The sequence below is a fragment of the Mustela erminea genome, chromosome 9, assembly GCF_009829155.1.
Source record: "Mustela erminea isolate mMusErm1 chromosome 9, mMusErm1.Pri, whole genome shotgun sequence".
NCBI classification, from domain to species: domain Eukaryota; kingdom Metazoa; phylum Chordata; class Mammalia; order Carnivora; family Mustelidae; genus Mustela; species Mustela erminea.
Genome location: NC_045622.1, coordinates 20749204 through 20774364, shown reverse-complemented (window position 1 = coordinate 20774364; position 25161 = coordinate 20749204). Strand labels below are relative to the sequence as shown.

Here is a 25161-nt window from a genome sequence, read left to right as displayed (position 1 = left end):
CCACTCTGCAATCTGTCTGAGAACAGGAAAGTGCATCACACAACTGCAGAAGCCTGTCAGCGGGAGAGAGGGGGTCTGGGTGGAGGTCTGGGTTCTGGTCTGGACTATTTCCACCACATCCTCTCTCCTCCCCTCCTCCTCCAACAGAGTCACTTCGGTGTTCTCCCTGGGGAGGGTTGGTTCCTGACCTCACATAGCGGTCTCTACCACACATCCAAGCCGCCAGTGACAGGGCAGTTGGCCTTGCTGTTGCCTACTTTATACCAGTTGGTGGATGGTCAACAGCAGCCTCTTCTCTAGGATGAGCTCTGGGGGACCCTTCTGAAGCACAGCTCCTAGCAGGGTGTGCAGAGGTCTGGTCCCTAACCCCACTCCTTCCCCAGAGGCAGCAGCTTCAAGTGAGGAGCTGCTGGGCTATGGTGTATGCGCTCTGCTTGGGGGGAAGTGGGCTAAGGTTTGCATCCCACATCTTTGAATGCTGTGCATGTGGGGTCCTTAGAGGAGAGGAGCGAAGGCAGGTGCATGGGTGCTGGCACCTCTGAGATTTCAGGGAAGAGGGGAGCATCTGCCTTCGACCCTGGAGTCCAGCCCTGCTCACGCTGGGGCTTAGGAGACAAATTACTTCATAGGAGGAGCATGGGTTTTGGCATTGGGTTCAAATCCTAGCTCTACTGCATATTAGCTTCCTAATTTTTAAAAAAGATTTATGTATTTGAAAGAGAGCAGAAGCGAGAGCTGGGGGAAGGACAGACAGGGAGAGAAGCGGATTCCGTGCTGAGCATCTAGCCCAATGTGGGGCTCCATCCCCCCAGCTCGAGATCGTGACTGGAGGCGAAACCCAGAGTCAGACACTCAACTGACTGCACCACCCCGTGTCCCTGTGTTACTAAATCCTTTTCGAGCAAATAATTTCCCTGAGCCCCTGTTTCCTCCTTTTAAAGATGGGAATACTAATACCGGTATTCTAAATCAGTGTCTTGCATATATGCTAAATACTCAATAAATCATACTTTTTACTAGTAAACTTCGAGGAACAGAGAGAAAGGGCTTGGCGCTGTGGCCTTTCCATTGCTGGGGACCTGATCATGTTTCCTTCCAATCCAGTAGGCACAGAAGACCTGAAAACAAAACAAGACTACGGAAGGAGTGGGCTGTTCCTCTCAAATCAGCCTTTCCCCCCATCCTCGAGCCTCACATAAATCCTGCTTTCTGGCCGCCCAAGGAGCACTGGCACCTGCTGATTCCATAGCCTGTGGCCTCCAGGCTCTCCTGGACAGGCAGACAAAGCAAACAGGCAGGAACTCAATCATTTTCTGATCTCTCAGCAGGTTCATTCAAGGGGAGTGGTGCAGGAGGGAGGCTGAAAAGTCCAATGTATTTCTGCATTTAGCGAAGGGATTCTATTTTCATTGCTAAGGAGACAGGTAGAGCGACAGAAGAGGAAACACACAGACCGCCCCAGACACAGAGAAGCCTCACATGCCTTGTGATTGAGCCAGACGGGTGGGAACGTGAGGACTAGTTCAAGGGGTTCAGGAAAGGCATTGCAGGTCTCCTAAAATGCTGCTTCCACATGTTCACTAAGCCTCGAAAATGACATTTAAACAGTCTGGAGGGGTTCTGCTTCTTTGGGCTGTCTCCAAAAGGCAGATCTGGGATCCTGGTGAAGGTGGAGGGACTGAGTGGCTCTGGGTAAAATGTAGCCTTTCTGCCTGGAAGGCATGGGGCTCCTGAAGGCTGGGGGTGGGCGGTAAAGGCAGGTGACAACATACGGTGTGCTGTACACGGGCTTTCCATACGGGTGTGGTTGTGCTTCCTGACCGTCTCTAGGAATCGATTTTGTTGCCTCTCGGCTTGGATCACTGCTCTGGACAAACAGCCCTGGGAGGGGCAATGGTCAGAGCATCATGCATTTTCTGCTCAGGACACCTGATCCCTCAGACCCATTTCTGAACTCAGGCCTGGGTGAGGCAGGGGTTCAGAATGGCTGGCTCCTGTTCACAATGCAGCCAGCTCGGTCCCAGCCCAGGAGACTCTGGTTTAGCAGAGAACAGAACCTGTGCCTGCAGCCCCAGATGGCTGCCCAGCAATCCTGGGTGCTCCGGGCCCAGAGCTCCCGATGGGGCTGTACAGGAAGCAAATATGCCTCCAACACGAGAGGCAAGTTAATCCATCTCCTTCCAAATCGTGACCCCACGTGGATACAGAGTGAGACCCCATCAGGAGGGCAGCAAGATGGGTGAAGTCCGCTGGCTGCTGGAAGCCTGGATGGTGATGTCAGTCTCAGCTTCTCCAGCAGGGATGGGGGCTGCCCGGAGAGCAGAGCAGTCCCTCCAGGAGAAGCTGGGGACCCACGTCATCATCCGCAGGACTAGTTCCACGGACCATCAACTGAGAGGAGCTTAGCGACCATCTCCTCTAACCCTTCAATGTGCAAGCAAGGAAGTTAACTTAGATGGTGCATGTGTGTCTGAGGGGGAGCTGTTAGCAGAGTCTTGACCAAATCCTGGAGAACCCAGGGCTTTTCCTCAGCCTGAAGAGGAGCATGGGAGGCCCGCGGTGGGCGGAGCCAGCCTTAAATGAGTTCCCTGTAATGAAAATTTTGCAATACTATGGGGGAAACCACCACCCTGAAATTCACAAAATAACAGGTGGATGTGAGATATGCACACCTGACGTGAGTTCTCTGAATAATGCTTGGGTGTAATAAGATGAAAAAAAAAATCTGAAAATGAAAAGGTATAATGAGATATACACAACTGAAGGGAATTGTCTTAAATGGCTGATTGTAATGAGATGTACATAAATTGTAAGGCTTGTAATGAAATGAAAAAAAAATATTCTTGCCTGATAATACTGGGTGTAATGTCTACACCTGAAATAAGTCGTCTCACTGTGCTGAGTGTAATGAGATGCACATAATTTTAAAGAGTGTAATGAGATGAAAAATAAATCAAACACTTGTCTTAAAATGAAAGATGTACAAAGATGCACACCTGAAGGGCATTGTCCTAAATGGGTTCGCTTTAATGAGATGCATTTAATTTGCAAGGGGGCTAAATGAGATTGGCCCGGAGAGAGGCTGAGAAAAATAAAACTATAAGATATGTACACTTGAAAGCAGTATAATAAAATTTGCCTCATCTGTGGGATGGAAATAAAGACGGCAGAGTGGAAAGGCACAGAACATGGTGCGATTCATCAGTATTCTCTCTGCCAGTCCTCCACGATCCCTTTCCTGTGATGCTTTGCAAAGTTGAACTGTCCTCTGTCCCTTGTATGGTATCAGGTACCTAGTAGGCACCTGCGAATCCCACTGGCTGAATAATGGGGTTATAGTCTATATAGCGAAAGGAAGTTAAAGGGAGCAGCTATAAACAAGTAACTTCTAAAAGGCAACATAAAACTACTTTTTCTTTCTTTCTTTCTTCCTTTTTTTTTTTTTTTTTTTTTTTTTTTAAGAGGAGAAGGCAGGCTATGGCGAGAAGGAAGAGGCAGAGGAAGGAAGAGAGAATCTTAAGCAGGTTCCACGCCCAGCATGGAGCCTGTCACAGGGCTGGATCTCATGACCCTGATATCATGACCTGAGCCAAAGTGGAGAGTTTGCTGCTCAGTTAACCAACTGAGCCACCCAGGCGCCCCCAAAACTACTTTCTGAGAGCAATGTTTCCCAAAGTCTTTAGGCATCTTGCCTTGGATTCTGGGAAAAAGTTGGTTAGGGGACTGAATCTGCATGTCTAACACGAAACCCTGGTAGGTTTTATGCCTCAGGGTTAGTGTTTGCCTGCAGAGGCTGGGTAGGCAGGTAACATGTCTGATGCGGGACACAGGCACACTCGGCAATGAGTTGTAGGAGTATCTTCCCTTCCACAGATAGGTTCTCTTGGATTTCCCCCCCCCCCCCGAAGGCAGAACCTCTTGGGCTGTTTTGTCTTCTCTTGCTTGATGGAGCAGGGGGTAGAGAGAAATAGTTTCTTTCTTAAAAGCAAGAATGTAGATATTGGAAATAAAAAAAAAGAAGGAAAAAATAAAAGGGAGTGGAGAGCATAACTAACCCACACACCAACCAAGCAGTGACAACCTGATAATACCATGGCAAGAGGGATTCAGTGTCTTTGTTGGGGAGACCTCATGCATAGGCAATGTTGTGATAGCCTGGAGAGCAAGTCCAAAGGGGGTAGCAATGATTTGCTCCTGCCCTGCTGTGGCTGTGTAGTAATATAGGTCCTGAGTTGCAATTCTGTAGCTTTTAAATGTTGGTACAAAAAGTTTTAGAAACAATATTGGTCCAAACATGCCTGGGAACTGAATTTGATTGAACGCCACACTGTACCCGAGAATCTTGTTTGCAACTCTGAACGATCAAGTTTGAGCTCACTGTCCCAGGATGAGGTCATATTTTAACCACTAGGGGGATGTTACCAGCACACACTCTCAGTGTTCTACTAGGATGTGTCAACTCTCTGAAGACAAGAACTTTGTCTTTGCTGATCACAGTTGCAGCCTCTGTATTGGAAGTTGCCCGAGACAGTGTCGGTGCTCAGCAAATACACTTCAGATGAATGAGTGAGTGTGACCAAGCCATTGCCCTCATCTGGCCGTGTTCTAGGCAGCAGAGGGGTCTCTTGGTCGAGGCAGTGTAGCTCTGGCCTTTGGCTCCCAGGAGCAGGAATCTTCCAACCTGAAAGGTCTGCTGTGCTGGGATAGGGGTTGGTGCCAGAAGTCGTCTGGTGCGGTTTCCAGGATCCAGACACCAGCACTCAGCCTCATCCTGCATTGTCCCTTTTCTCTTACTTCCTTGGGGATTGTGGCATTGTGACACATCTTCTCCCTGGGTTGGATAGGGCTTGGTCATGCGCGGAGAGAGAGGTGGCTGCCTCTTTTATAACACCACCAGCCACATCTCAAATGATTTGGGAAACCCCTTTTCCATTGGTTGCATGGTTGAAAAGCTGGCAGAACGACTGAGGAAGGGGTGGAGGAGGCTGGGGCAGGCTACTGTGTAGTTTCGTAGAATAGTGTTACATACAATGTGTTCTGTGGAATACCAGTAAAATTGGAATAGATATTACTTGGAAAAAAAAAATAAATCTGGAGAACAGGATAAACAAACAGGTTTCTTCCTGCAGGACTCCTCAGAGCCTTTATTATGCTAATGTGCCTTATGAAACTCCACCAGCAAAATAGACTATGTAGTTCATCCTAGATTAATTTGGCCATGGTTTTTTTTTTTTTTCTTTTTTTAATGGCATGTCTTTTTAACAGCGTCTTCCTTGGAAAACACTTCTTTGAAAGCCTGCTGGCTTCCCGGCTCTGGGAAGTGGGGCTCTACTGTATCACAGGTCTTGAGACTTTCTCCCTGCCTAGAGGCAGGGTCTCTGTTTGCAGTCTCTCCGAGTAGGACCGGAGGTTTGGGCTCTGTGACAACGGTGACCTAGGGATCAGGCATCAGGGCTGTGTGGGGGCCCATTTTGCCCATGTGACAACTCCCTTCCCAGCCTTCAACCTGGCTGGAGGATGTCCACATGTTAAGTGCAGACTCCCCAGGCTTCGTGAATGTGAGCAAGGAACACCCCCTCCTGCTCCCAAACCGATGCCCTGGACAATTCTGGGCTGAAATTAATGAGAAAGGTTGTACCTAAATTTCCACTTGCCCCCCCAAGGGATACAGTGCTGAGCCCTGGGGTTCGGAGGGCAGGCTTGTCTCTGGACACAGCTCTAGATTAAAAGCGGCAGTCAGGACTTCCTCTCCTTCCTGATTCCTGGGCCCTGGATGGACATAGGAGGGCTGGGGGAGGGGCGACGGTGCCACCAGCTTTGAGGATGAAAACCCTTGGAGCCTAGGATGCAGCCTGGAGAAGCAAAGGCCTCTGAGGGAGGTAGAGTTTGGTGCCCCAGGGGACCACATTTTGAGCGCGCCACTGCAATGGGGGAGCATTGCCAGGAGAGGGCAGTGCAGAGTGTCCTCCGGGCTCCTCTCCTTAATCTCTTTGTCTTTGAGCCAGACACGTATGCAGTGTGTGTGCCAAACATGGCTGTCTTCCTGCCCAGACAGGTAAACTGAGGTCACTCAGAGAGCCTTCTACCATGTTGCCTTCCATGGGTAGTCCGTTCAACAAGAGGTAGGCTGAGGCCTCCAAATTTTCTCCGGTCCAAGGTCCCACTAACCACTAACCACGGAAAAAAGAATTGAGCACCAGAATGATGGTAGGTAATAAGATTTACTGAAAACTTCTCGGCCACATTCAGTACTGGTTTGGTGGATACATCAGAAGGAGGTTGCATAACATTAGGCAGGTGGAGGGGCTGGGAAGAGGATGTGTGGACATGTGTGCAGGTGTGCCTGTGCTGGGTGGGTTGCCGTTCGAAGTGGTAGGAGAAAGAGTAAGTGTGTGTGTGTGTGTGTGTGTGTGTGTGTCAGAGAGAGAGAGAGAAAGAGAGAAATAGAACAAGAAAAATGAACCAGAAAAGGAAATGTATTTTATCCCACTGCACATTGCAAAAGTCTCACGCCAAAAAAGCTAGACTTTCCTCTACTTATGGCATCAAAAGGGAGTAAAAAATGATTGGATCACCCAGATTATAAATAAGGTTATTTGTTTCTCAAAAATCCCTATTAAAACATTAAATATCAGCTCTTTTGGGGGAGAAATACATTCATTTCAGGGAGACCTCAGGAGAGCGACCATCCTTTTGCTCCACCCCAACCAGGTGGGGGAGGGGAAGCCCCAGAAGGCCCTGAGGGTCCCCTCAGCTTGAGCCAGGTGGCCACTCGCATCCTGCCACTGAAGGAGATGGCCAATGCACGATTTACAAATGAAACTGCAAGTCCATTAAATTAAATCCAATGGAAAACACACGTGTGAGCAGTCCTGTCATTCACAGCCAAGGGGTGGGGGGGGGTGCCAATCATGGGGGCCTGGAAGTTGGGGTGGGAGGGTGGGAGTCAGGGCAGGTGGTGGCAAGCCTCCTCCTCGAGGGAGCCCCAGTTCCTCCAGTGCTGTGTGTTGTGGTGGGGGGGGGGAAGATCATCGAGGGGTGTGGGGGTGGGGCACCACTTGGCTCTGGGGCACCATTTCTCTGGCTCCTTGCCCACACTTTGGATACTGATGGGAAGAGGGATGTAGCACCTTCTCCAACCCCCGGCTTCCCACTGGACTGGATGCTTCTTTCCAATGTTTCTTCTGCCTTCTCTGAAGGATAGAATGAAAAGAGAATGGGGGCTGCTCTGCCAGCCCAGGAGCAGGGGGACAGCCATGGGGGGCTGAGGGCTGGGACATCTGAGGAGCTCCATTTGAGGGCTGGAACATCTGGGATAAGACACCATTGTCCTGTTGCTACAGGAGCTGAGTTCTGTGACCACCTAGGGATGGCTGTGGTCCCCAAAGTCACCTTGATATGGCTCCTAGCTCAGGTTCTGCCATCTCCTTGGGTCCTGGAACTGACCCAGGGGAAGGGATTCCTCTGAACGCCCTACAATCCGAGCCTTGCCAGCTTACCATTCCTTTCCAGGAGAGAGAGAGAGAGAGAGAGAGAGAGAGAGAGAAGGTGGCTGTGGGGGCTCCTGCCCTCTCTTCCAAGTCCATGGTTTGCCCGTGCCTGAGACAGGTCCTTGGAGGAATGAGCAAGAGCCCTCGGGGGCCTGGGTCCCACTCCAATCTGCAAGATGTGACGCCTCAGGGCCTTCCCCTCTGCTACAGCCACTGGTGATGAGTCTGGGCTCTTGCCCTTGAATGTCTTTTGAGGAGCTGAGAACCTCATGGGGGTGGAACCCAGAGCCCCTTGACTCTCCCTTTCCTCCTCTGTCCCTGGCGAGGCTCACTCTGAACAGCCCCGCTCCGCCTCACAGCGCAGGGCTTGTAAACATCTCAAGTCCTTCAGGGGCATGGGTGCCATCTGTCCTCAGGGATTCGTGAGTCCAGCTCTCACTCCTGCCTTTCCGTGTAGGCTGCGTGGCCGGCCCCGCAAACGGAGTCCTCTGCAGGTCTAGGGAAGTGGGGCGGGGGCGCTCACGGAAGCCTGGGAGTTGGGAAGGAGCGGGGGTCTCCTCAGCATTTCTTCGAGCTACTGATTTGGGGAAGCTAGGGCCCAACTTCCTTGGTGCTGCCTGCCCGTGCCCCCCTCCCCCCCACCCTGGAGCCCTCCTGACGACACTCCTGTCCTGCTCGGTGACCAGTGCCATCTGGGCTGCAACTATTCCAGGGAGTCACTGTGTTCCAAGCCCAGGTCGCTGACATTTGTCGTCTGAAGCTCATCTGCCTCCTCCTCCAGCTCCTCTTCCTCCTCCTCTTCCATCTCCTCCTCGTCCTCCTCTTCTGTCCCATCCAACGAGTCGTCATGTGCGGCCATCATGGCCTGCTGCATGGCCATGGTGGCATTGTCTGAGGACAGGGACTGCAGGTTGTCCAAGCTGATGGAACCTACGCGAGAGAAGAAGGCAAGGGTCAGGCTCGGGAACCTCGGTGTTGGGTAGAGTGGCGGGGACTGGTTCACGGAGTGGTCAACAGTTCCCAGGTGTGAAGTCGCCCAATCCACACGTTTGTCAGCCCCTCCTGGCCCCTTCCCAAGAAGTGGTGCTCCGGCACCCCCGGCAGCGTCTGTGGACGTTACATACTTGGACTTTCCAACAATTCTGTAGGGTGGGAGTTACCGTCCCCATTCTAAAGAGGAAGAAACTGAGTCTCAGATGGTTAAGGCATCAGCTCAAGGTGACAGGCATGATGGAGTTGGGATTCTCCCCTTGGTCCGTGTAGCTCAGAATCTGCTACAGCGGACACGGCAACTGCCCAGGACGGAGAACCCGAATGCAGCTGCAGAGATGCACGCAGAGGTATGTACGTGCACACGCACACCTCCACTTCCCACACACAGCTGTCTTCACGTGCCAAGCCATAAAATGTCTGGCTCAGTGAATTATTCATTGTGCACCAGGCGACCGGCAATTAGGAAAGTGTATGTGGAGGGTGTGATGGAGAAGCTGGGAAAACAAAGCTCTTCCTGGCCTCCGTTCACAAGCCAGCTGCCTGCTTCGGTATTTATAGATGGCCCTGGCTCTGGGGGAGCTGGGCAGACGCTCACGGGTGCGCCGGAACTTCGGGCGGGTGTGGGAGGGAGGAGGGGGCTCTGCTGAGCAGTCACTGACTCAGATGACCACGGACTCCCACTCGTCTTTGTGAGGTCGCTTTTTGGTTGTGAAAATATATGCAAAAACATCCCCTTCTTTCAGGCCTGTGCACATCCTTGGAAGGAGAACACGAGTGTGACCGAGCTGCCGCTGCCACACAGGCAGGTGGCTGCGCAGCCCTGGCGTCTTCGTGGAGCCCATCCAGGAGGTCCGCCCACCAGCGCCAGGCCACAGTTCCCCCGCCCCCGGTTCTTACCGTCCGGGTTCGTCCCTGGGGCGCCGCCCTGCTGTTGCAGCACACCCGCAGCAATGGAGTTGGGCCAGAATCTTTGGGTGGGCCGGTGCTGTGACTTGATCTTCTTGGCTTTAGGGGCAGGGTCTGGGTTGCTGGCATCAAGCATGGGCTGCAGGATGCGCCTCCGGGCGTTGATGAACCTGCCCAGGGGTAAAGGTGGGGACCTAGTTAGTACCCCCCGGGGCTGTGGGGTGTGTGTGCACATGTGCAGGGAGTGAGAGCTGCTTCCAGACTCTCAGCAGCTGATCCACTGTACAGAACAGACTGGGGGCTTGTCTAGGGTGTGAAAGCCCAGCTGGGAGAAGAGCCCTGGGCACTGCAGGGCTCATGGAATCTCCTGGAGCTTGGTTACCACACAGCAGGGGAGGGACGCATGAGGAGGGTCAGAAATCTCTACTCAGGACTCATCAGGCTTGGAACAGAGGAAGTAGGGGTCCCCTACGAAGCACTGAACTCTGACTTCACTCCAGGGCCCAGGGCTCAGATCAGGGGCCCCAAATCTTGGGTCTACCCTCACCCAACCAGACCTTGCTCTCTGAGATTTCTGGGACAGCTCAGCCAGACACAGAAGGGGAAAACATGCCTGTGAAGTCAGAAGATGCAACTCTCCCTCCTCCTTCCCACCCAGGCTTTGCAGAACACTGTAGTTCTTCAGTTCACGGAGGTGGTGGGTAGACTAGATGACCACCGGGCGCTCCTCCAGACCTTGGCTGTCGGCAGGTGGGGCCAGGCTTTCCACTCAGCCAGAAGCTTCCAGGGATGTTCCTGACACAATCTCCCAGCAGAGGGCGCTAAGAAGCTGCAGATGAAGCTCTAGGAGGTTGGGTTGATTCTACCTTTCTGCTTCTGGCCCAAAGGGGAAGACTGCTGTGGTAGAGCAGCTGGGCTAGGCTATCTCTTTCCCCTGCTGGCCCTCGGATCTGAGAGCCTTTGCGCGGGTGAGAACTCACCAGTTATTTACTTGCAAGAGGGTGAGGTTTGTCTGGGCTGCAATCTGCCTCTTCTCATCCTCCGTGGGGTAGGGATGCTGAAATGAGAGGTGAAGGGCTAATGCAGGGTGGGCACATGGTGGCCTGGTCCCCCCAGAGACCACGTCTACATCACAGGTGCTATCCTGACCCAGGCAGCCCAGAGGTTTAGGAGCCTAAATCGGGGAAAGTACAATGTTTGTTTCCCAAAAGTAATGAAACTAAGGCCTGGGGGAGGCCGTCCCATGTCTGTGGCTCCACAGTCAGGAACACTGCCCCCTCTCCCCAAGATGGGGGACAACATGGGTTTCCCAAGAGTCAGTAGAGCTCAATATTGATAGCTTCCAACGCACTTTCACATCCTGACTTTGTCCTCACAGCCAACCCCCAGCAGGCAGGTCAAGCATCGTTAGTATTAGGTTGACAATGGCCCCAAAAGCCTACAGGACTATCAGAAGGTGGTACATGGGGGTATCTGAACCAATTAAATTTAAATTGACTGAAATTTACTGAATATCTACCCTGTGCCCAGATTTATGCTGGCATCCCAGGAGACTGAAGATGAATATAATGGTAACTACTAGTTGTAGAATCCTCAGCAACCTAAGAAAGGTTATCATGCACTTAATTTCATTTAACAAAGCACATTGCTCCCATTTGATAAGGTAGGCAGGTTAAGTATTCTTATTCCCACTTTACAGCTGAAGAAACCGAGTAACTTCTCTGGTGTTCCCCTAGGGGCTAGCTCCAGCTTGGAACTCAGTTCTTGTCGTTTGTAAGACTGAGTCCTTGTCTTTGCGGGGGTGAGGAAGGGGTGTCCCAGGGCACTTCGGTCCCTGCACTGATGACAGCCTTGTCTCCCGCTCTTAGACTGTGCTTCATGAGGGCAGAGACCATGTCTTATTAATTCGTCTTATTAATGTATCCCCAGTGCCTTCCACATGCAAATGACATGCAAATGACTCCTGAGTGAAAGAAAGCAGAAACAAAGCAAAGGTTGGGTAGTTTGGGTAATGGGCTCTAGAGAAGGTTAGAAGGAGAAATGGGTTGGCCAGAGTGTGGGGAAGGTTGCACAGGTCACATTAAGAATGGGAAAGTTTTGGGTGATGGTGGAATAGGGGTCCTTTTGGGTCCCACTCGGTGGTGAGCTGCACGGTAACTGGGTCTCTGCATCTTTGTGTCTTCTCCAGGTCCCTGTACCCACACCTCGCACCCAGCAGGCATGTGGTGAAGAAGTGATGAGGGTCAGAGTGGGTGGGAGCCTTGCCCTGAAGCGAGGGGAGGTCTGTGGACTCCTAGGGCAGAGGGCCAAGCCGTCCAGCCTCCTCTACCTCTAGCCAGGGATATTCCTCGGGACTGAGGTGGCATTAGAAAGAGCTGCTTGGGCTTTCCAAAGTCCCAGAGACTGGGACTCAGATTCTGGCTCGGTCACGTCATGCTGTGAGGTCTCAGGCATGTCCCTTAGGCCTACATCATAAAGTCGCCCTAGTGATGAAATGAAATTGTACTCATAACGTGCTCACGAGGAGATGGCTCTTCACGCTATTATTATGGGATGATGTGGGCAAGGTGCTTCAGGCTAAGGAACAAGCGTGAGAGCGACAGCCTTGGAAGTGCTCTCATTATCAGCGACAAAGGCAAGCAACCTCTACAGCTGGCTCCAGCACCCCCTGACCGAAGCCGTTAGGATCATGTGTTGTTCTAATTCACACCTCTGACCCTGACCACCACGCCAGGGCAGCTGGGCCTTGTGATTCATACATTAAGATTCTAACAAGCAGGAAAACACATCAATGTCAGGGGAGCCAATTTCTTCCTAACTGGAAAGAACAGAGGGAGGCTGGGAGGCGGGATCGCAGGCCCCAAGGGGCAGAGGAGCAGGGGCTATCCACTTCTGACACCTTCTGGGGAAGGGGTGGGGCCCCAGCCCTGTTTTTTGGCTCCATGGAGTTTCAATTTCCCTAGCTGTGAGGAGCCAGGCAGCCCCCGTCTATGGCCACTTGGTCCGTGAACACAGCAAATATATGGCAACCATCTGGCCTTCCCGGGCTGCACTGGGCCCTTTCGTGCCTTCTTGTCCTCGCATCTGTCATTCCCTCCGCTGCAATGCTCTTTCCCCCACTTTTCCACTGTGTGTGTCTCTGAGCTTCTGGGAAGACCTGCCACAGATCAAATCCTCTGTGAGCCATTTCCCAAGTTCTGGGGCAGAGTCCATCACGGCTGTGTTTGAATAACGGCATTCAGCCCGCTATATGATAAGAGGTCTCCCTACAAGACTGGGGAGTTGCTCTCAGGTGGGAACCCGGTCTTAGCAGACATGGGATCTCCAGTGTCCAGCCCAGGCAGAGTAGATGGTCGGTGTGTTGGGTATGGACCACGCGAGGGAACCGACACAGGCAGGAGACAGCCACCTTATTTCTTGAGCAGAGCGCATGGCTCATCAGCTGACGGGGAGGGGAAGCTGCTGCCTCCTGGCTGCTGGAAGGTGGAAGATCTTCCACCTCCTGGCAGGTGAAAGATTCGTGGCTGTGACAGCTCACAGCTTAGGGAAAAGGCTGCAGACAAAGGGGAAGAAACTCCCTTTAATGGGCAGTGTGTCTGTTCCCTTGGGTGGTAGAAAAGGGTGGGCTGACTGGTCAGGGAGGACTTCCTGAGCGAGGTGGTACTTCAGCTGGCCTTTGAAGAATGGCCAAGTGTCCCAGCAAAGGTGGGGATGGGCCTTCCAGGCAGAAGTCTTGTGCCAAGACTTACACTGAAGCCAGCCAGACCACGTCTCTTCCACTCTTAAAGACCTCCAGGGAAAGAGATCCTTCAGCCTCTCCCACGGAGGGATCGTGTGTGCTCTAAGGAGGCTCCTGGTACAGCTCTCCCTTCTGAGTGGAGAGTATAAATTCAGAGGTTATCCACTGGATCCACTCCAAAATCCACTGGATGGAGAGTGTGGGAGGTGGGGTCGGGGAAGGCAGCTGGCTGTCCTCTTATGGAGAGAATTATAAGCCTCTTCTCCTCCCACTGTCCAAACGCCACCACCCATCCTGCCTGCAACCGGCACCTTAGGAGGCACGTGGTGGAGGCCGTGGGGGTGAGTGGCAGCTTTGGCCCGGCTCTGGGGACAGGTGTGTTAGCCAGAACATTTCTGGCACCACATCTGAGGGCTCCTAGGAGCAGTCGAGCTTGTACACGCCTCAGACCAGATGATTTCTGAGGACAGAGTCAAAATAGTCCTGGCCCCTGGACAGACCTTGATTTGGTCAGTGCTCCTTTTAGCACAATTGGAAAGGCTCAGGGCCAAGGACGGGAGGAGGAATCAAGTGAGATCACCGTAAGCCATCAAGCCATAGTAGCTACTCTCTGGCCACTATTTGGAAGAGCTGCTCTGGAGTCAGGAGGGAAGCAGGCAGCCACTCTCTGGAAGCAGATAATCCTTCCAGAACAAGAGATATAGAATGAACCAGAAAATGACAGATCCTTCTCAGGGCGGGCTTAGAGCCTTATATAACTATGCAGAGCTGCCTGGTGGTCAAGTACACAGCCTCAGGAGAGGTCAAGTCCTGCACACACACACCCCCACCATTCACCAGCTCTGGGAGCTTGGCGATTTGTTGTTCTACGTCTCCTATCCTTAGTTTCCTTGGTCTTGAAAGGGAAATAGCAGAACAGCACATACCTCTTGGGCTCGGGGGCTGATCTAACGAGATAATGCAGGTAAAGTGTGTGTGCTTCACGAACTCCCTCTGGACAATGTAGCAAAGCCTCCCAGACACCACAGAGCCAACTGTGCAGTCTCTAGAGAAGGGAGCTGCAGTGTTTACACAGAGGGGGTGTTTCGTGGTGGCCCAGCGGCCATCAGGAAGTTCCTCCGAAATCTGACCTAAACTCTTTCTGACACCTTGCTTTGTGGCCTCCTAGCTTAGGTCTCCCCTGCCCTAAACTGAAGCTGAAGACATCTTTCAGATGAAGGGTGAGTTCCACCTGGGGAACTGGCTCTGGAAGAAGTGTGACCAGGGCTGGTTCCTGGGTCCCCTGCTCCTTCCTTCACCCCGAGCCCACCCGAGACTATCCTTCCTCCTCCTGGTGCAGGCAGGTGACCATGAGGTTGGCCAGTCATGGAGGGATGGGGCACAGGGGAAGCGGAAGCCGGCTTTCCTTCCCTGGGCTCCCATTGCACCGGCGTCAATGACAGCCCTCTTCCCTTCTCGCTCCTGACCAACTGCGGACACGCACCCTGCAGCAGCCCCAACTCTGTGGGCCTGGCCTTGCTCGGGGAAGGTCAGACACCAACCCGATGGAGGCAGCTGGCATGGTGAGGATCCTGAAACAACCACATTTTATCACATCTGAGATGCCATCGATGGCAGGTGCACCCTGATTTCCCAGGTGGCAAATGGGGAAAAAACGAGCCTTTTAGAGCAGAAGGAAACCCAGTAAACACCACAAGAACTCTTCTTTCTTATTATCATGCACCTCATGCAGACCTTCCATTCTTTTATTGCTCCTTTTTACTCCCCTCCCCTTTACAATTGTACCAGCACAGAAAGGTCCAAAGAAAATATATAGTTTTATCTATTAATCACAAGTGGGACCACCACTCAGGTCAAAAAATAAGATATTACCAACACCCAAAGCCCCCTTCATGCCCCTTCTCAATCATTACCCTCAAAGATATCCTCCCCGAAAATAACCTGGTTTTTATGGTAATTTCTTTCTTTCTTTTCTCTGTAGTTTTCCTATCTATGTTACATCCTTAAACAATATAGTTTACTTTTCCCTGGTATTTGGACCCTATATAAATGGAATCCATTAGCACACAGGATTTCACTCTGAAGTATAGGTGTGAGACTAATCTACATTTATTTGGTGTTTCTGTACCTATTCATTTTTCATTGCTCATAGTTTTCCATTGTAAAAAATTAACCGCCTTCCTATTTTTCACCGTCCTACAATCTCGGAACTATTCTCCCTCCCTCTGTTTTCTATTTCAATCCATCCTTCATGCTGTAGCAAGCAAGACTGGTCCTTCCTAACCTGCCCCCAGTGCCTCGTGCCCACTGGGACACCTTTCTTATGAGTTGGAGCACTTATCCCATAGGGTTCCATATGCTACATGGATGATTTGTTTAGCTGTCACCCCAACTGGACATGCTGCATGTTTCTGAGGAAAAGGACCCCCACCTTTCTTTCCACCCCCACCTCATCAGTGCCAAAGAAAATGCCTGGTAAGTGTTCAGTATGTATTCAAGGAATGGATGATCATAGGAACCTAAGTGGGTAACTGGTGGTTGTCATCATTTGCTGAGGGCCTTTACGAGTGAAGATGAGTGGGACAGGGTGGGGAGCATCAGTGAATCAACTCCCTGGGATCAGGCTGCCCTACTTGCCCTACTTGCTAAAAGGGACTTTCCTGCAAGTGTCTATTCCATGAATGTTTGTTGGGAGAAGACTGGGGTACTTAGGGTCTATGGAGGCACACTGGGCAGCTTTCTAGAGGAGTCTTCAGGGCAGCACAGTAAGAAGGGGGGAAGAACATAAACTCCAGAGCCAGGCTGTCAGGCTTTGAATACTGGTCTCTCACCCTCTCAAGACCTTGAGCTTGTTACTGGGGTTCATCTTCTGTAAAATGGGGAAAATAATTGCACCTACCCTGAGATGGTAATACGATTTCAATGAGTTAATATCTGAAAGGTTCTTAGAACAGTGCCTGGCACTCAGTGTTTGTTCAATAAATCGATACATAACAAATAAAATAAATCTGCTGCATGACACACGTGGCTCCCTCTCTGTGAAAGCCACAGGTTGTTTTTCTGACAGATGGCGAGAGCCCTCAGCAGCTCCTTCTGCGCATGGAGAGATGCGCGGATGGAAATCATTCTTTCAAATGGTTTTATTTCCTGGATTCTGGGACTACTCCAGCTCTGTGCGCATACAATGGGGTGTTTTCCCCTAGTCTGGGTCTTAGGCTTCTTGGGGGGATGCTAGAAATTGTAAATCTCTGCTAGCCATTTTTCAGGTAGAATATTTGAGAGTTGCAGACCCCCATGGAGTGTCCTGGGGCTCAGGGCAAGCTAGTGGCCTCCCACACCCCCTGTCTTCTCAGACCAGCTCCATCCAGCCTTGCAACTGACCAGCCAATTGTCAACAAGGCCCTATCTTTGATGGAGACCACCAACCTCCCTCCTTCCCTGGGACTCCCTGGTGCTCAAGCAGTCAGTGTGGCCCACACCCTGGGACTACACTTCCAGCACTCTCCATCTGTCCTGGGGAGTTGAGGGCAGCTTCCGGGGTCTGTTCTCTCTTTGTCCCTGCAGTGAAGGGTGGGCGGGAGAAAACAGTTTCACATCACAGGCAGGAATCCAAGATCTCCCGTTTCCCTGGCACAGAAGGGAGAATACAGCCAAGCCATGGTTAGCCTGACTTCTAGGACCCGGTGTACCTTCCACCGAAGCTCTACAGGTACAGATGCCTGAGCAGCAGGGGAGAGACAACAGTCGTGGCATGACACAGAGCTACACAGTTCCCCAGGCTCCAGGGGGGAGAAGAAGGGTAGAGGAGTATTTCATGCTCATGACCTTAGGAGGAGGGGTCTGTCTCTTTGGTCGGCAACCATCACCGGCCAGACAAGGCCATTGATAGTCAATCAGGAAAGAATTCTCACCCATCCAACTCGTCCTTCTTTTCCTACTCCATCCTAAATCCTAGACTCCCTGCCAGACCTGGCCCAGATCCCAGCTCCTCCATTAAACCCTAAGTTTGTGCATCAGCATCCTGTGCAAGGCTTCTTTAAGGCAAGACCTCACTCATGCCCAGAGCCCTGGAAGTCCCCAAGGCCAGCTCCTGCACTGGGCTGGTGTCCTTGATACCAGCACTTTCACTGATACCCCCAAACCAGTTACAGGTGTGCAGAGACAGTGCCAGGGTGGCTCAGTGGGAGTCTGCCAGCTGGTCCCCAGCTTCAAGTGGTATGGTTGGTTTCTATCACTTTCTGGGTGTGCCGTCCTGAAGAAGGGGGGAAGCGTGGCTCTGCGGGACCAGTGTTACCGCATGGCAGCCCTTTTGCTGATCGTTGGAAAAGTCTTTCTATTGGACTCAAATCTTCTCCTTACTCAACCAGCCAGAGAGCCTAGACTGCCCTTCACACAGAAGTCGACAGCACTGTCTCTTACTTCATAACAAGAGTTCCAAGCACTTACTGGATGCCTACAGTTTCTGGCTAACTTTGATTTTTTTTTTTTTTTTTAAGATTTTATTTGTTTATCTGACAGGCAGAGAGAGAGGAGGAAGCAGGCTCCCTGCTGACACGGGCCTCGATCCCAGGACCCCAAGACCATGACCCAAGCTGAAGGCAGAGGCTTAACCCACTGAGCCACCCAGGTGCCCTTTGCTAACTTTGAATACTTAACAATATTCACAGAGTACTCTGTCAAAATACCTCACTGAATTTTCCAGGCACCTATGAAACAAGCATCATTATTCACGTTTTACACATGAGAAAACCAAGCCCAGAAGGGTTAAGAAATTGGCTCCACTCACTCCAAGCAGTGAGTGGCAGAGCCAAGACTCACAACCCCTGTATCTTTAACCACGTCCGCTCCACCTCTGGGCTAGACCATCTGTCAGGCACTGCGCTTTTTAACGTATTATTGACCATACGTGGATATGATTATCTCTATTTTATGAAGAGGAAATTAACATCAGAGATGCCAGTTGACTGGCTCAAGGTCATACAGCAAGTAAAAAAAATGGAGCTGGGATCAGTCTCAGGTCTGTCTGCCTCCAAAACCCTGTTCCTTATACTATACCATGCCGGCCCTAGAGAAACAAAACTTTTCTATGGACCGAACATCCCCAGTCCCCTTAACCATTCATCATATGACCTGTTTCCCATTAAAAGCCATTTGAACAGACATTTCCCTACTCTGACTGCTCTTCTCTGGACATGACTTCTCAAAGCACCTTTTGAAATGCGATGTTCAGTCCCAGACACGCTAGTCTGGATGTGTCTGACAAGCACAGGTAGGCAAACTTCTCTCACCTGTACTACTTCCTCCATTCTTGGACCCCTTGAGTGTGTATGCCCCTGCTAATACTTGATTACAGCATGGGTTGACCACTCCTGGTTTAGATGTGTAATTTATTTCCCCAATTAAATTATCAGTCCCTCAAGTGCTGGAATCATGTCTTATACCCACGACTTAGGTGTCAGTGGACAGATACAGTATTTGGGACTTAGATCCCATTTTCCCATAGAAACAAGTTATTTCTTTAATAGCTAGCCTTCCAGGCTAGCCCCCAAAGGCTGATTTAGTTAAAGATCTATGTTTTGGTGGAAAGGAGCTTTTAAGACTCAGGGATAAAGAGCCAATCTCACTCTAATTTCAGGGGGTGGTCTAGATTTGAGGAAATTCTGAGGTGGGGGAGCACAGGCTTCGTCCTCTTGCCTTTTCCTGGGCCCTACTGCCACTTCTCAGCACCTCTTCTCAGAGCCCCAGGGCCGTCATCATGTGACCCTGCAGTCAGCTTTCTGAATTTGAGGCCTCTGGCTGCTAGGACTTTAGGTTCAAATGTCTTAAAACTATATTCGTGATGATATAGATAAAACTTTCATCAGAGTCTTAAAGGTCAGGGGCCTTGAAGAGGGTAAGAACAATTGCTAGAAACCTTTCCCCTGGTGCCCCATTCTGGTTTGCCTCTTCAAAATACTGTGTTAAAAAATATTCTAATCTTCATTTGCTACTGCTAACAAGCACTGGCACTCTTCCCATGAAGCTGATCTTAGCTGAGTGGGAGTAAAAAAGTAAGCTTTGGAACTAATTCATACTAAGCTGTGAATGAAAGATGGCATCTCGGCCTTTCCATTGGCATCTGTTTTTGACAGGGATTGGATACTTTGAAGTCGATCTCTGATGAGTGGAATTTCAGATCGTGTAACAAAGTTGAAGGAAAAAGTAGCAGGCAAGATATTCTGGAACAAAAATGGTCTAAGTCTCTCTGAGCTATTTTTTTGCTTTTCAAGTTTTCTTACTTTTCGCCACAGATTCCCTAGAAGTGTCAAGATTTCTCAGCTTTTCCTGAGACAGGGTGGATTAGGGGGACTCCCGGAGTGAGACGGGAGGCATTTGCAACAGCAGCTGTGTTTGGATCAGGACAAAGTACTTTCACGCTCATCTCATTCAATCCTCACAACAGTGCTGTGGACTGGATATCGTGATTCCCATTTTAGAGCAGAGGAGACGGAGATCTGATGAGACCCAGCAACGTGCCCTGGTCCTTTGGCTAGGTAAGAAGGCGTGCAACACTCAAATCCAGCGCCTGCCTCCTTGTACCATGCCCCTTCCACAGAGCACACACTGTAAGAGACATCACCATTTCTAAGCCAGCTGGAGATGGATCCCATAAGCGCATCTCTGACAGGGATCGATGTGTATGTCTTTGGGGCTTAGGAGAATGCTAGGCACAGGGAAGGTGGCAAGCAGGACGCACAGAGAGTGTTTGTTGAGTCACTGAAGATTTACACCAAGGCACAGAGGCAACCAGCTGGATTTCATGTCCACACACCCTCCTTGGCTGGGAGCCCACAGGCAGGGCACATGCTGTACCCGGGTGTGTGGCAGCCTGTGGCCCCCAGTGGGGAGGAGCCTAGCATGTGAGGCTCCAGTGCCGTGGGTGAGAAGAGCTGGAAATCTGACAAAGATGCACTCAGATCTGGACAGGCTCAGATCAGGTGGAGTGCAGGAATGTTCATAGCAGCGTTACTCAGAAGCCGAAAAGTAGAAAACAACCCAAACGTGCCCCAGCTAATGAGTGGATGAACCAAGGGTGGTATGTCCATGCAGTGGGATCCTGTTCTGCCACGAAGCAGAAGTAAGCACCGATGTATGTTACGACACGATGAATCTCGGGAGCCTGATGTAGAGTGAGAGAAACCATTCACAGAGGACCACATATAATAAAATTCCATTCCTGTGAAAGATCTGAAATTGGCAAATCTGATGAGACCCGAAGTGGATTACTGGTTTCTAAGGGCGGGGCAGTGATAGCTAATGGGTAACAGAATTTCTTCAATTGATGAAAATATTCTGAAATTCAATACTGGGGATGGCTGCACAATGCTAAACATACAGAAAACCTGACTTGAGTTACAAAGGGTGAATGGAGGTATGTGAATTCTAGTTCAATTAAAAAAAAGTCAAGAGATGGGGCACCTGGGTGGCTCAGTGGGTTAAAGCCTCTACCTTCGGCTCAGGTCGTGATCCCGGGGTCCTGGGATTGAGCCCCGCTTTGGGCTCTCTGCTCAGCAGGGAGCCTGCTTCCTTCTCTCTCAGTGCCTGTCTCTCTGCCTATCTCTGTCTGTGAAATAAATAAATAAAATCTTAAAAAAAAAAAAAAAAAGTCAAAAGAGGGAAGGCCCATGGTGCATTTTGGGCACCTGGCTTCTGTGACAGCCGCAGAGTTCATATGAGGGCCCTGGAAGCAGGCCCTCAGCTGCACGTGGCCGGGTGGGAAAGCAGCCGCCTCACACACAGGGTGGGGAGGCAGCGAGCAGGGTCCAATGGTGACGCTGGCTGGATGCCACTCCAGGATTGCGGATGTGAGCGTTGGAGAAGGGAGAGGGAACGAAGGGATGGTAAGGCTGCCTCAGTGAATCTGAAAACTAGGGTGGCAGGTAGCTCTCCTGCCCCCCTCCCAGGACAGGGCTCTGTGTCTCCACGGACAATGTCCACTGACAGCACCCGCTGAGAGCCAGGGGTCCCCTTTGCTTCACCTAGACTTTATGTGGGAGCCGAGAGATGCTCTGGTTTCTTGGGTCAATGCGGAGGGACTATAGCCTCGTGGGTGAGGAACTAGAGCCTCGAGGAGCCACAGACTTGGGCTCGAATCCCATGAGATGTTGGGAAACATGTTCCCTTCTTTGAGTCTAGTTTTGTTACTGGTAAAACGAGGATAGCAGGGCCCCGGGTGACTCAGTCTGTTAAGCGTCTGCCTTTGGCTCAGGTTATGATCCCAGGGTCCTGGGATCGAGTCCCACCCACACCGGGCTCCCTGCTCAGCAGGGAATCTGCTTCTCCCTCTACCCTTCCCCCTTGCTTGCGATCTCTCTCTCTCTCTCTCAAATAAACAAATGTACCAGCCCCTGTGCTGGCTGGGTGGATTACATGAGGTGAGGCCTGAAGATGCTCAGCGCGAATTGGGCCGCCACGGTGACTGATGAAGGCATGGCTCCTTCGGTGTATGGCTGGGCCTGCTGGGGCTTGGTTTCCTCTTTGGGATCTCCCCACATGCAGAGAATATTCTGTAATGTTGCTCCTGTGCTTTGGTGACAGCAGCACAGAGAACAGCCCACTTCTGGGTAGAAATGAGCAGAATAACTGGGCCAGGGTGAGGGGCACTGGGGTCTGGAGCAGAGGGGCTGGGGGTAGAAGCTGGGCAGGAAGAGCAGCCCTCTCCCTCCATCCTCTGTGGACAGGACCCTCTGCTGGAGTTCCCCCCAGCCTGCGTTTGCTGTGGAGTGATTGCTTCCAGCAGGAGATTGGCCTCTTTCAGCCGAAAGACAACAGCAAGAAAGTATCATGGGATTCTTCAGGGACCCCATAGCAAGCAGCTAATGGATGAAACCTTCCTAACCTCACTGTAGCCTAACAACAAAAAGGCTCTGGGGTTTAAGTCCCATCTCAGGAGCATTCTGTCATCAGAATCCATGTCTGTAGCTGCTAATGCCACGCAGCAGTGGAAATGACAAGAAGCCTCAGACACAGGACGAAAGGAATCAAAGAACACTAACTGGTCCCTGAGGGAAAGAAGACAACAGGAACAACTAGTATTCACTACAAAAGTTTGAATGAACAATCTCTACCAGCTGAGACTGTAGATTCACAATGCTTTGTTTCTTCTGCAAACCATGGAAACTGCCATGCACATCGTCCCAGACGCTCGAGATAGACAGGCAACCGTGCAGAATGGTCCTTACACCATTTATCTGCTTATCAGGAAGTCAGCAGTGTTTGATTCCAGGCTGGTTTATACCAGTTACATGTGTTAGTGTAATGATATAATTTAACTATTCTGTAAACCAATAAAACATAAGCGCCACAAGAAAGTTATTCTTGCTAAGAAAACTAAGTGGGATGCTTTGGAAAGATTTGAGATTCTGACTTCCTTAAAAATTATCAACTGGGACAAATGTAAGCGGCTGGAATACATAACAAAAATCTAGAAAGATCCCACAGCCAGATTACTTCCCAGACTTGAAATTTCTTATCCTATGTTAAATAAAGATGGAATTTATAGATGTTCTATTATAGGAGAGGTTTGTGCAAGTAAAAGGACAACCTCTAGTCAGAAAAAGATCTTGGCCCTGTATCAAGACATTAGCGAATCAATATATATGTGTACCTTCTAAATTAAAATAAAATCTATCTTTGTAAGGGCTTTTTCTTTCTTCAACCAACTTTTCCAACTGGCCAATCAACACGTGAGTTCTTCCCAGTGCACTGGATTGGATAGGAGACCATCCACTGGATAGTGAAATCTGTCCTTTTTCAAACATTTTCTACCCTTTCTCCCTAAAACTGAACAACTACTTTATGGCCATATGGTGTTACTGCAAAGTTAGAGTTCTCAAGAGCTGTAGTTTCAGAGTTGTTCCTCAAAGACACAGTGAAAGCAAGGTAGGAGAGGGGGACCTCGCGTAATCAAATATGTTACCAAATATGTTTGGGGAAAGCTTCCCACTATGCCCCCTCTTGCAAATTTACGATGCCCCTGGTACACTGAGAATCAAGAACTGAGCTGAACTTTGTATAACTCAGATTTTCCCAAGCTCTTTCACCCCATCTTGACAGCAACACCTATAACATCCTATAAAGGTACACAATTTGGGAATCAAATCTTTAGGGCCCCCATAAGAGGTATAACGTATGACCCCTATTCTTGAGCAATTTACAGCTGAGTCAGAGCTATGAGACACGTACGTTTGACAGAGACATATATACGCAGATCAGGTAAGCAACAGTATCCATCAGTATGTTTTTAGAATGAAATGATAGTAAAAATCAGTAGGTGTTACAGATCAGAACAACAGGTATGGCATCCACCTCTAATCTCCACAAGCTGTGTGCCTGATTCTCAAAAACTTGCTCTTAGTCCACGGTTCTAGACAGTTCAAAGAGGGTTCGCATTTCTTACACGTGCCTGTGTACCAGGCTTTGCTCTTCATACATTTTCTCTCATTTAATTTTTACAAGCGTGGGAAACGGGTATTATCTTTTTTCAAAGAAATCGACTCAGAGAGATTGCGCAGCTGGTGGCGGGGCCTCAATTTGTAACCCTGTCCATCTGGCTCTGAAGCCTAGATTCTTTTGGCTGTGCCCTTGTTAACCCAGTCTTCAGAGCCTCTCCTGAGCTGGGGCCTGGGGGCCTGTGCACCCACTGGGATCTGGGTAGCCAGACTGATCCACGGCCCAAGTTGGGCCTGCAGAGGATAGCTGTGCCAGGCTGTGTCCCTAGAGCCTGGACTTCCCCACAGACCCTTCCTTCCCCAGTCCACAAGTTCTGAGTTGTGACTTTTTTTTAAAGGCCTGGGGGTCACTCCCTTGTCCTCTCCTGATGGCCGCTGTGAGGAAGGCATTAAGTGGGGGAAGACTTTGCCAATGTTAAGTGCTTTATTAATAGTATCCACACTGAGTGTACTCTGAGCTGGAGAGGGTCCAGGCCTGGGAGGGTGTGAGCAGAAAGTCTTACTCATGCTTTTCAGCAAGCCCTCGCCATGGTTCCTGGTCCCTTTTGTAGAGCTGATCTGGATCCTTCCTTCTCTGCTTTGTGCTCAGTGACTCCCCCTGCCCCTCTTCTCCACCTCTACCTTCCTCTGCCATCCCTGGTCCAGGGGACAGTGGCCATGAGTGGAAAGAAATGACCCTAAGCTACAGAGGGGCGCTCAGCCGGAAGGAGGCAAGAGGGGAGCCTGTGAACTTTGAAGTCCAAGGTCAGATGGGAGACCAGTTAGGAGGGGCTGATAAGATGACCCTCCGGTTTCAGGCTCAGACTTACATCGGGGGGAGATGCAAATAGGGAGAGGCAGGTAGCTGAGGCAGAGCCCCGGCTCGGGTGATGGGGGTCAGTTCTGGGTGCTGGCCTGAGCGACTGCGCTAGTACGTAGGGGAACTGGTCAGGCAGCCTCCTCTCCCTTCTAGCCTTTTCTCTCTCTCAGAAGTGAGGCTGGAGGTGTGTTCACATCAGTCAAAAATGCATGGGGTGGGGGAGGTGGGGCAGGAAGGACGGGGCACCAACATTTATTAAGCACCCCAATGTGCCAGGGCCTTGGCAATTACTGAATTGCTTCCTGGTTTTCTTCCCAAGACGTGAGTGTGTCCAGGTTTCAGTCAGAGGTAAAGTCTAGATTGGAGCTCCAGTTTGGCCGCCTAAGGACCCTGTGAGCTTTCTAGCACACCCCCAGCCTGGGGTCACACATCACTGCGCTGTGGTGTGTGCAGCCAGCTCTGGACCTATGGTGGGGGGCTGGAGGGAAGGGGGACATGGGAAGCAGAGGAGCGGCTACCGCCATCTTGGGTGTGATGCACCAGTGCATGAGATAGATCCTTCCTCATGGAGTCCCTCTGCCCATGTAGCACAGACGCTGGGCTTGCAGGCCCACTGCGGCTCTCTGACACTGTGGAAAACCACAACAGGCAGGAGGCCTGGCCATTCCTGCCCCCATCGTCAGCCACTGAGTCAGAGCTGCTCTCAAGAGGCCTGAGGATGGTGCTCACCCTGGCTCCTGGGCT

The 25161-nt window shown here is 50.8% G+C and overlaps 1 protein-coding gene across 5 annotated transcripts in view; it reads right to left on the bottom strand.

Annotated features, from left to right (window-relative positions):
- Nucleotides 1–6202: 6202 nt before the first annotated feature.
- Nucleotides 6203–25161, bottom strand: part of PKNOX2 (PBX/knotted 1 homeobox 2) — a 259719-nt gene continuing 240760 nt past the window's right edge. For all 5 annotated transcript variants that reach the window (XM_032359678.1, XM_032359674.1, XM_032359677.1 and 2 more), the window contains 3 exons: nt 10370–10446; nt 9381–9559; nt 6203–8420 (listed from right to left, as the gene is read on the bottom strand). In XM_032359678.1, coding sequence (XP_032215569.1) covers nt 8194–8420; nt 9381–9559; nt 10370–10446 — 483 coding nt within the window. In that variant the 3' untranslated portion in view covers nt 6203–8193. The remainder of the gene's footprint in view (nt 8421–9380; nt 9560–10369; nt 10447–25161) is intronic.